This window comes from Neoarius graeffei, chromosome 18 (genome assembly GCF_027579695.1).
Source record: "Neoarius graeffei isolate fNeoGra1 chromosome 18, fNeoGra1.pri, whole genome shotgun sequence".
In the NCBI taxonomy this organism is placed as follows: Eukaryota; Metazoa; Chordata; class Actinopteri; order Siluriformes; family Ariidae; genus Neoarius; species Neoarius graeffei.
Window position 1 is genome coordinate 55,077,319 of NC_083586.1, and position 12,705 is coordinate 55,090,023.

At 40.9% G+C, this 12,705-nt stretch overlaps 1 protein-coding gene across 4 annotated transcripts in view; it reads right to left on the reverse strand.

Annotated features, from left to right (window-relative positions):
- Positions 1-12,705, reverse strand: part of lmo7b (LIM domain 7b) — a 92,499-nt gene that overhangs the window by 53,929 nt on the left and 25,865 nt on the right. For all 4 annotated transcript variants that reach the window (XM_060899017.1, XM_060899019.1, XM_060899018.1 and 1 more), the window contains exons 7-9: positions 10,673-10,786; positions 8,831-9,011; positions 1,854-2,010 (exon numbers count right to left, since the gene is read on the reverse strand). In XM_060899017.1, coding sequence (XP_060755000.1) covers positions 1,854-2,010; positions 8,831-9,011; positions 10,673-10,786 — 452 coding nt within the window. The remainder of the gene's footprint in view (positions 1-1,853; positions 2,011-8,830; positions 9,012-10,672; positions 10,787-12,705) is intronic.

Genomic DNA, 12,705 nt, shown 5'->3' on the forward strand with positions numbered 1-12,705 from the left:
GAGACCACACCCATCAGGATAGACATGTTTGAGGTGATAAACTTGGTGCTGATTTGCAGTGACTTCATGCCAAGTGGAGCCAAACCACAAAAATAAAATAAAAGTCCCCACAAGAGGACAGAACCACTTTTTCCCTTTGATTTACCACCAGTCTGGAAGTTTAATCCTCAAGTTTTGGTACTGGCTCTAAACAAACATTAGCTCTTGTGCATTATGGCTTAAGTATGGACTCGGGTACTGGTTCCAACCAGTAGAGTTCAAACTATTTTTGATCCATCAGACACCAAGATGTTTGAGCCTGGAGTCCACACCACTATGTTGGCAGTTATGTTCAAAACGGAAGCCTAATGCAGAACAGGAGGAAGATGATTGGGATAGTGCTTAAAAGGTGTTAAAGGTTCGCTCAGATCTGGATGTAGGTGGATAGGTGTGAGCAGGGGCTCCCAACCAGGGAGTGACGTCAAAGTCTTCCTCAGACGAGCCAGAAGTCTTTTGGCTAAACCCAGGGATTGAGGGAGAAAAAGAAAAAACCAAGAGAGGAGGGTAAAAAGTCACTGAAAATCCTAAGACAGTAGATTGCTTATATAAAATCCAAGAAAAAAAAAAAAAACTTAGATGAAAAAAGCATTCCACCATCCGGACCAACCTGAAGCCCTGCATCTTCTTGTACCAGGGTCTGCGCTGTGAACCCAGTCTGATCTTCCCCACATGAGCATCCTCCTCAGGAGTCCAGTACTTGGGCAGGAACTTGTCTGAATCCATGTTGACTGAGGTCTGATGGGTGGTCTGAAGCACCCTGCGAGTGTAGAGGTCATCCTGAATGGGGTCGGCGTAGCCTCGGCCCTCGTCCGATTCACTCGAGTCTTCATTCCAAGCTTGCAGGAGAAGCTCTTTTTCCAGACTGGAGGGCTTTCCTTCTGTGCTACCAGATAGCAGGGGCGTGTCGCTGTTCATTTGAAACGCAAACATCCCTTTTAAGAACGCAGCAAGAACAGAACACATCTACATGCGTATGGGAAAGAATCCAATCTTGGTTGTGAAACGGTATTGATTAAAACACTACTAAATCATGAAGCAGGACAAGATTAAATCTGCCAGCTTAGGTGAATGATGAGATGCAGATTAGTGGAAGGCCAGTGCATTTAAAGTCAACCAAGAAAACTCCCATCATGATGGGCAACCACATCTGGGAGTTAATCAAGTAGCCAGTAAATAAAACCCACACATCAACATGCCCTGATAAACAGAGCACAAGTGTTAGCAAGCCACAGCAGGGTTAGGATGTCATGCCACACCAAGTCACTCCAAACTCTGACCTCTGGCTTGACCTTTCATGAGGAACAGTAGCCAACCAGGAGGCATCAGACATTGTGACCTTCGACCTTCTCGCACTGGGGGTCAGTACAGGGAATGGCCGAATACTTCTAGGGTTCAGAGGGACAGCAAAGTTCGCAGGGGTAGCTGGGGTTGTTGAGCGAAAACGACGGCTTGCAAGGTCGTCCTGAACGAGGTCCGGTTCGGGCCGGTCAGAGTCAGACTCCGAGTCGCTCTGGTAATCACGTGCCCATTGATGGAAAGCAGAAACAGGAGGGAGATCAAGGCAGGGACTGACTAAGCCCCTCCCATTTTCACTGCAGCCAAGAGACGGTGAGGAAATCAGACAGGAATATTTTAAAAAAGGGAGAAAAAAAAAATCCCAAACCCACACTGCAAGCTAATAAAACCAGGATTGTACAATTAATCCAAATGCTTGCCAGACTGGACAATATTCCAATCCACAAATTCTTGACACACTCAGGAAAATCCAAACCTCACAGCATAAGCAAACTACAAAAGGGAAATATAGGCAGTACCTCTGGAGTTGGCTGATGCGACCCCTGCCACCTTCTTCATGCTGCTGAAATCTTTTCTTCCTCAGCGCAGCCGGGACGTTTCGTCTCTCTCTATCGGGTGCAGATGGAGGTTCGGTCATCCTAAAGCAATGCTCTGCCTCTGCGTCGCTCCCGAACCCTGACCGAGAGAAAACAAGCCAAGGATGAAAAACAGCAGATCCTTGATCCACAGTGCGACTAATACGTTAAACGATTATTCAACTGCACCATGTACAACGTTCAGGCTGAACACACCAACGCCTGCATTACCACAGTGGTGAGGAATGACCCAGTATGTCACACTTACATGAGTGCTGAAGTTTCATGACACATTTGACAGTCATAGCATAACAGAAGAAAAATAAACACCAGCTTGCAGTTGTTTGCAGGGATGAGAGGGGCTTGTGATGAAAAAAATCTGAAAAATTAGCCGGGGGTCTGGGGGCAAAGCCCCCGGGAGCTCATGGATTTTAGAGATTTTTTACCCTAAAAACCATTTATTTTATCAAAATTAAAAAAAAAAAAATTGAATACCATACCCTGTTTGCTTACAAAATTGACACTTATACAAAAGTAGAACTCTTTCAAGTACATATATTACTTAAACCTTCATTTGATAAAGATCAACTACACCTATGTAAAGGAAACATTGACATAGGCCTTTTGTGATAAATTTTGCATATACATTCCAGGTGAGCACCAACATGATACTTCAAATTTGCTGCTCTAAATCCAAACTAAGGTAACACATTCACTGCTATATTAAATAATGCTTTATATGATTTATGAATACATTTTTCCTTTGGTTCTATAAAGTGTTTATTTACAATATATACAACTATTTACAGTTTCATGGTGCAGAAAATTTATTTCTTCATTTTGAGCTTTTTAGCAAGAGCTAAAAGCTTGTTGGTCCGCTCCCTCTTTTTAGCCAACTCCTCTTGATTTTTCACATGCTCCAGCCTTGCTTTCTGAAGGGTGTTTCTGATTTGTTAGCTGTCTAACTGGAGCAGGAGGGCAGGACATGACTGAATGGGTGTTTGATTCGTCAGCTGTAGTCCTTACACTGCATGGCATGCTCCAAAATCGGCAGCTTCAAAACGACTGATTTTTTTTTAACCGACAACCAAAAAAAAAAAAAAAAAAATGACCGGTTGACGTTGATTCAGTCAACCACTGGTCAAAACAGTCATTGGTTAACATCCCTATACCCTACCCCCCTAAAATTCTCTCAACGGATTTGCAACAATATAAAAAAAGGTCCATTTTGACTGAAAAAAGCGGAATTCTGCCAAAAAGCGGAAAACTCTCATCCCTGTGTTTGGGGTTCTGAAGTAGTGCATAGTGTATTAGGATGATCTTATATCAACATTGGTATTGAATTTTTCCCCAAAATATCATTAGAAAGCATCATTGCTTTTAACTCCACCCAAGCAACTGATTTCTTTCAGTTAGCAAACCAGATCAAGGATGTAGCTCCTCATCTGGTCTACCATCAAACCAACCACAACTTGCAAACAAAACTGAAATGAGAATGTGCGAGAGGACCAACTTCCATGACGGATAGTTTACAGCAGGAAAAATAAAAACCAAATTTTGTTCAAGGGAAGATCGACCCAAAACAATCAGAACTGAATTCGCATGATAAATGAGAGGAGACTCAATTCTAGTCAGAAGGAAATTTATTAAAGTTAACTTAATTACTAATTTGTTAGCAAAAAATTGACAATACAATGACCAAGTTTTGAGCAGAAGGTTAAGTTCTTTTAGAAAAAAAGAACCCACACAAATGCTGTCAGGCAAAACAAACCTCGCCCAGTAACACTTATGAACATGAAGGAAGATTAAATGAAATAAATGGGTACCCTATGGCTACTGCTTAATATATAGATTTAAGCACTGCCTAAAAGCAGAGCTCCCATCCATTTCTGAGTTGTAGAATTTTCTTACATCATAGCCAGACTCTGTTTTACATCAAGAAACTACAAAAAAAAAAAATTCAGGCATGACATGCACACATTGTGCATGGAGATTGTCCCACCATGACTGGGTTGCCTGTGATGGCAGGCATGCGAGTACACAACACTGCCACGTCAGGCAACAAGTTACTCACTACTATACTGTCCTGACTTCACTATTCACTTGACTAGTTGAGTTTCCTGTGGTGGCAGAAAAACAGAACCAAAAGCCATCAGAAAACAACTCCATGGATTTCTTTACGTATCCACACTATGCCTATGGGGCTCTGCTAACACTGGCCACTAGGCAGCGTTTAGGACTGGTAATTATTACCAACACTGGTATGGTGGAGGCGCTCACAGGACCGAAACCATCAGAAAACAACTCAAGGGGTTTCTTAATGTATCCACGCTATGCCTATGGGGCTCTGTGCACATGGGCTGAAGGCATGCACAGGAGCTCTGCTATAAATAAAAGTTCACCTTAATTAAAAATTTAAGGTAAATTCTCAAAATAAACCCCACATATCAAATCATTAGCCTTGGCAAACCACAAGGTGTTTTTTTGATTATCTTCTGATATTATGAAGTTATGAGGTTTCTCTTTAGTTTGTAGTTCTGATGAGTTCCAAAGTTTATCAAGAAATGGAACAGGTAATCAAACTTCATCAGGATAAGTGCTGATTGGTTACAAACACTGTCCTAAAGTTACACTCATTCACTATGCCCTACTCCAGGGGTCACCAAACTTTTCTCTGGGGGCCACATTGTCGTTCCTGACTGTGATGGGGGGCCAGGGTTGGGTCAGCTATATAACAATTGTATGACCCAGACAAATATGACCACCAGCAGGCCTCATTGTGTAGTAGAGATTACTAGCCTGGCACAGCCATCCCACACTACTATATCCCACACTACTATATCCCACACTAGATTCCTGGCACATATTTGTTTATCTTTACTAGTGGTTTGCAAAAGTAGTAAATCGAGTCTTCACACTTTGTTTTAATTTGAAATACCACAGATGTTCCATTTATTTATTTTCTAATAAAAATATCAAAGCTGTCAAGGTAAGAAACATCTGCCTAGTTGAGGTGATTGACACTGGCAAAGGTGAGTGGAAAATTATAAATTGTAGGTAGGCCTGTTGATAATTGTGTGCAGCACTTAAAAGGTCAAATAAATAGGCCTATAAAATAAATACATTTAAAAAAACTGAAATAATATGAGCAATAGATCAATAGATCACAGCAGTTGTGCTGTGTCCTGCACATCATTGCTCTCATCCATGGCCAAAGCAAAAAACTCGAATTCTGACGCTCTCTCATTCAGCTGGTCATACACGGTGTCCCCCAAATCTTCGGTTCGCCTGGTCATAGCAGGTGCGGAGAGACTCACCACGTTGAGCGCATCCTTCTTGTCGGGACACACCTCCTCGGCCACAGCAAGCATGCATACTTTAACAAAGTCCCCATCAGTAAACGGCTTTCCATGGGTAGCTAGTAGGTGAGCTACCTTATAGCTAGCTCGGACAGCAGCCTGGTTGATCTGGGTTTGGTGAAGGAATACATTCTGTTGTGCAGCCAGTCCGCATTTTATCCTCCGAATCCTGTCTTCTCGTTTGCCCTCGCAAACTAGCATACTCCTTGTGGCGGGTTTCGTAGTGACGACGCAGATTATATTCTTTGAAAACCGACACACTTTCTTTACATACAAGACAAACTGCACAGTCCTTACACTGAATGAAAAAAATAATCGGTGGTCCACTGTTCTTTAAAAACCTCTGCACTCTGTCAGCTTTTCGCTGACCGCTAGCCATTTTGCTGTCCTGAACACTGACAGTTCTCTGCGCGTGCGCTGCCCGTCACTGCTTGATCGCGAGCATATGACGAAAATTCGGAAAATATGAATAGTTCATTTTATAACTAAATATCAATTTTAATTGATAAAATCAACAAAATACAAGATGCAGACATATTTGCCAAAAAGCAATTTAAAAAAAAAAAAAAAAGCCATGACCACTTTTGGGGATTGCCTCATGGAGTTGGCCCGCAGTTTGATGACCCCTGCTCTACTCACTATATGGGAAATTACTATATAGTGAGCTCATTGGTTACATGATAAAACTTCTACACCCCCGTCCTTTTTTGCTGCAGCCTCCCCCATGATGCATTGAGATACTCCATGTACTATATAGGGTGTAATAATGCTCACTATACATTGACAGCACAACAAAATGGCAACCTGACTATATAGCAAGTGATTTGGGACACAGGGGAACTTTCACTATTGTTTCATTCTTAAACTCATTCTTGTACTATTGCAGGGGTTTTCAAAGTGTGGGAGACTCAGCCCCCCCTCAGAGAGCAAATAAACAGTGCCCCCCCTTACAATTTTTGTTGCTATACTTAATGTTCCATTCGTATTTAAAAAAAAAAAAAAAAAAAAAAAAAAAGGTTGTACACTTTACACATTTTAAACATGTGCTTTTTTTCCCCCCAAACATCTTGTTTTACACATTTTAAACATCTCATAGCATCGTTAGCGAGCACCTCTTGGCAGACACACTGGCAGTGGAGCATCTTCAGATCCAGTCCATGAAAATCCAAACTTTAAATAATTGTGGTCATACTTCTTTTTTTGCTTGGCCCAGACTCTGTCTCCTCACTCACTGTAGCTTTAGGTACTAAAAATCGATCCATTTTGTCTCTGGCAAAGGCTAGCTGAAGTTCGCCAAGTGTCCGCAATAGTAACTTATTCTGGTTTATTTTTCCCCTCACGTTGCGCCCCCCTGAAGAACTCTGGCACCCCCTAGGGGAGGTGCACCCCACACTTTGAAAAGCCCTGTACTATTGTAATAGTTATGTAATAATTGTAATAGTAGCCACTGTGCACATTTCATTCTTACAACATAACGCAAAATCAACTGTTCATATTGCGAGATCACAATTCACCGTTCTGGTGATGCACAGTATGCGATTGTTACTCACATTCTTACAGCACAATGACTGTGGCTACTGCCTCTATACAAAAACTTTGACCGGATTACCCCCAAAATGTCAGAGGTTCTATTTGAGACCAATGCCCACCTATCCCAAAAGTTTCATGAAGATTGGTCTGGCCATTTTACTGCAATATCATTTACCAAAAAAAAAAAAAAACCACCGAAAACAATACCTCAGCCCCTGGTGGACTGTCCCAGGCAAGGTAACAAATCAGAACTGAACTCCATTAAGAGCAGAGGAGGGAGGAGATGCAATTTAACTGAAAAAACAAAGTTGCAAACAAACTGTTTATAAGGAAAAAAAAAAAAAATGACCAAGTTGTTCCTCGAGGGAAGATCTACCCAAAACAATCAACTGAAATCAGGTGAGAAACGAGAGAGGAGATACAATTCTAGTGAGACCTGGAAAATTCATTAATTTGGCCTAATTAGTAACTCATTAGCAAAAAAAAGTTGACAAAACGACCAAGTTATGTGCAGCGTGATGAGTTCTTTCAAACAAAATCAGAACAGAAACCCGTAGAGATAGGATTTAACTGAACTGTGGACGGCTGCCACACCATGACAACGATGGCCTTGTGAACGAAAAACACATACCATTTACAATAGAGTATTGTGTAGACTGTTAGATTGTACCGGCTCCCAGGTTGTGGCATGAACTTCCCCTGGTTGTATGAATACCCAAGTCAATAGCAGTCTTCAAATAAACCCAATCTTTTTTTGATGGAGATTCTGGATAAAGACATCTGCTAAACGCTGAAAATGTTGAGTTGCGTGCTATATAGAGCAGTTGTAAGACTGACATCAGCCCTGAATGAGAATCACGGTGGTCCGGTCAACCGAGGCGACTTAATTTGTCATTTGGCGGGTAATTCCTGTCACTAGCCAGCCTGGCTGGCTAGTTAATAAAAAAAAAAAAACCACAATATGAAGCGAAGATTCAGACACACCGTCAACTAAAGCCAAGATTCAGACACACCGTCAACTAAAGCCAAGATTCAGACACACCGTCAACTAAAGCCAAGATTCAGACACACCGTCAACTAAAGCCAAGATTCAGACACACCGTCAACTAAAGCCGTGTCCGTGTGTTTATCGGCAGGACGGAAAACATCGAAGAATTCCAAATCATATCGTGTACGAGTCAGGCTGTCGTTTTTTTTCCACTACTGCGCATGCATATAACGCATCTCGTTGAATATCGCGGTAATCAGGTTATCAAATTCAATAGATGTGGCCACATTACCGCCCATTTAAACACGTTTTTGCAGTTTACATCTACCAAAGTTACGTTGCGATGTAGAATTTTCTGAAAGGTGCACAGAAACCGCCAGAGACGGAGACAAAGCGACCTCGGTCTGAAGAGGAGAAAAAGGCCACCAATAAAGCGTACGAGAAGGAGAAACGACAAAGGACTTGTCAGCAAACGTGGGAGCAGGGTAGGCCTTGGCTGCGATACGATTTTTATGGAATTAAATTTTTCAAGTTGATCCCTCGTCAATATGAAGCTCCTAATGCTTCCTCGCTCAAAGGGTTAAATACAGAAAGCATGTTGGACATATTTTGGGTGCTATAGTCATGATAGTAAGTAGATTTGTTTTCAATACTCATACACCAAGTTTTCCAATATATTATTTGTTGATATTATATTATGGTGCTCTGTGTTGTTCTCATTTATGTATTTAACAGTATCAAAATACTCGGGTCTTGAAATAAATGCACATTAGTCATGAACAATGGTAGCTACTTGTGTTATTTTTGACAGAAGTAAAATTCATACATGAATAAATTTTGGCTAGTTGATTGATTGGCTAGTTACTTTGGAAGGGAACTAGTCTGGCTGGTGAAAAAAAAAAAATTTCTAGGCCTGAGAATGCACCAGTAGCACATTATTAAACCTTAGAACAACTGCTACTTTGATAGTCACTCACTTTAAACAATTCAAAGCATTAACTTAGCCAACTATACATAAGCAAAGTCCTCCTGGGAGCTCCTACCTTCACTACCCGTTATTAGTGTATTGTCCGTCGTCACGCTCAACGTGTGTGACTCCACCGAGTCCTGGCTCTCCACTGAATCCTCCCTCCTGTAGTTTGGCACTGCCTGATCAGGGTACCAGGTTTCTGCAAAACCACTGTCCCTTACACTGGATTTGGAGCACGATGCCTCTTCGAGAGCCTGCAGGATCAGCAAGACAGAAGGGGAGGAGTGGAAGAAGCATGACTCCTTATAGTACCAAGCAAAGATCAACTCTGCATTTTATAACTCAGGATTATACTACACAAGATCAGGAAGCAGTCATCCACACAGCCATTAGCTGGGAGTAAAAGACCCAAATATCATTAAACGTGTAAAAAGAAAAAAAAAAAAAAAAAAAAAGAAAAAAAAAAAAAAGCAGGACATCAAATTTGTCAACCTTTGACAAATTCATAATTATTCTATCCACATTTCACTGGATGAACAATCATGTGCTCTGATTGGCTACTCTACTACTAGGATATCGGCTTATATACTGTGAGTAGAGAAACAAAGGCGGAGTGCTGCTGAACCAAGTGAGGATGAAAAACTACTCGACTCCCAAAAAAGTATCCTTCAAGAATTGGAGCATTTTTCCACATATTGCTCCTGTCATTTTGCCAGTGTTTACATTCTTCATCTTTAAGCATTAAACTTTTTTAGACTTGTTCAAAAGCTCAAAGTTTGAAAATTACATAAATGAAGTGCCCAAGGAAGAATTAAACATCTAAATCTATTCTATAGCTCGGCACGACAACAAGACGCACTTTTTTTTTTTAAACCCACAAACTAGTCAATTCGTGCAGCCATCAAGAAGTTCGCCTAAGCAGAAGTGATTGTTGATGTTTTGTATAACATTATCAAATTTGCAAAAAAGAAGTTCTGTTTCTCAAAATCCAGTGAATGTGGATAGGAAAAAAAAAAGTTATTCCACTCAATCTTGTCATATGTGGCTTATAGACAACACTACTGTACATGCCTCCTCAGTTATCAGCTCACATACAACTCAATTGTGGTACAATTGTTAAACATGTGCTTGCATTTTTTTGACCATTCAGAACCGTTAATCTACAGAAGCCGAGAGAGGCCCTTCATATAATCCTTTTTTTTTTTTTTAAATTCACCTTATCCCGAGATAACGACAATTAATTCAGGATCTCAAGAAAACACCACAACTAATTCGAGATCGAGAAAACAAAACAGTCATTTCGAGATCTTGAGAAAACAATTATTCCGTGATCTTGAGAAAAATTTCATGATCGAGTAAACAGCTGAGAAATGGTTCATTCAGGTGCGCCAAGAGACTTGTGATATGCTGACTTTGGGGCTATTTGTCATTCTGTATAGACGCAACTTTGCTCATTAGAATGTCTGGAATAATCGATCACCTAATAAGGCAATATTTTGATCAGGGGTTGACACAGGGAGAGATTGCATTAAGTCTTTTAATAAGGGATCATTTCAAAATTAGTCCGCGGCACCTCCGCAGAAGACTGGCCCGGCTTCGTCTCTACCGACGGAGATACAGTGATCCAGCTGAAATCATGAAATAATTTTCTTGAGATCACAGAATAATTGTTTTGTTTTCTCGAGATCCTGAATTAATTATGTAATTCTCGGAATAACAAGGTGAATTTAAAAAAAAAAAAAAAAAAAAAAAAATGAAGGGCCTCTCGCGGCTTCTGTATTAATCACACTATCCAGTATTCCTTTAAAAACATACCAATACTGAACTAAAAGCTACAAGATAACCGTTACTAAAATGTTAAAAAGTGATGGATAACTTGAAATCCTGCAGATATCTGTCTCCAGTCCTTACTCACTTTGGATAAGGCGACGCCCAGCAGACCTTCGAAAGCTTTAAAGTTGAGCTGTGGTCCGTGGTAGGATGGGTCAGCCTGAGCTTTCCTTCCCAGCCAGTATATCGTGATCAGAACCTGACAATGACGAGATCAACTGTGAGCTACTGTCCACTTCCATATCCCCCCCTGCTCTCGCTTAACAGAACAATCGAAGGAATAGGACACTTATAAAATGTTGACTAAATAATTAACCCTGAAACAAGTAAAGAGCAGCGTTCTCCCCAGACTCTTCAAACAGCATCCTGGTAAACTCATTTTGAAATAGGATCAAAAATCCACCTTGTGTTTCATAAGTACATTCATTCAGTCAGTAAACAGGAAGTTGATGTGTGACAGACCTGAAAACTGTATACATGGAATAAAACCCCAAGTTGAAGTTTGGTACCAAATATCAAGCAGTTATGAGTTGTTGCTGAGAAAAGTGGCACAAAAATTGTAAATCCACACCATGTTTTGGAAGTACATTCAGTCGGTAAACAGGAAGTTGATGTGCAACAGACCTGAAAACGGTATACATCGTACAGAACCCTAAGTGGCTGTGATTCGTGGTTGATGAGAAAAGGGTGCCATTTCAGAGGGACAGACTGAGGTAAACCAGTATATCCACCCCCTCCCTCAGAGTGGAGGTATACGAGACCTTTCTGGTTAACATACAGCATTGGCTCATGTTAAAAGACACCAGAATTAGAAGGGAGGAACCCCCCCACACACACACTTAATACACTGACCGTTAATGGTTTAGATTTTTGGAAAACTTAATCAGCCAAGACTTGTTCCATCACGCATGCATGCACACACATACTGGTATTACTAAATCAAACCACGCTTCACTTTTATTCACCATATTTTGAGGAAATTGATTATCTACCTCAGATTTTAAGTCTGATCTAAGCAAAACACTTCATTACCACACACCTGTTCAGTCAAACTACTCCTTTAACTGCCAATCTATTCACAGCAGATGAACAAAATGAGCTATAAAAACTTACTCAACTGGGGCCTATTGATTTCTATCTTGCACCTTGTCCCATCATCCCTCAGTTTTCACGCCATTTTCTCCCATCACTACCTCTCTAGCACCACAGTGAGTACTCATTGTTGGAGCCTTGTATGAAAGGCTCTTGTGTTCCCATGCCCCTTTTGTCTGTTCATCCAGAAAGAACTTCCACTCACTGAGCGAGCAAACACACACCAAAAACCATCACGCAAGGCAGCCTGATGCTTAAGATCTTAGAGAAATGTTAACGCCAAAACGCTATAAACGTGCACCAACAAAAGATGGTACAAATTGAAGCGAGTACGTCTTAAAAACAAAATGTAAACCTACATACAAGTGTAGGATAGGCCCGTCATGATAAATTTTGTTGGACGATATATTCAGAAATTGCAATAAACGATATCCATGTTTTTTCAAGACAATTTTATGCCACTAGTAAAATAATGATCATGCAAACACCCCCTTTCAAAGAACAGTAAACCTTTTAAATCAAGTCAACTTATTCAATTTCAACAGTGGAATGTAAAAAAAAAAAAAAGGAAAAAAAACTCAATAAATAAAATGCAATCTATGGCTCTTAATTACACTTAAGTAAATATTAACTTGGCACAGGGTAATACGGCATTTTCTTCACAGGCAACATTCTGCCTGTGAACGACATTTACACGGAAGACCTTTGCCGACAGGTCCTTTAGTGTTTGTGGTCCTAGACTATGGAATAACCTCCCAGTATCCTTAAAATCAATTGACTCTTGTGAAGTTTCGCAGCAAATTGAAAACTCATCTTTTCTCCAGTAGCCTGGGCCCACCCATCCTAAGTGTGACGCAACACGAGGGCCTGTTGCGAGCTTAGTCTGGCCAGGCAAGCTATCTACAGCTCTTCCAAGCTCCTGAAAAATCGGGACCCAATCAACTTTGAGCATCTCCAACGGCCCTGGGTAGAGGCGTGTTCAAGGCAGTGACGTAGTAGAACTGCGACCGGAAGCCATAGATTGTT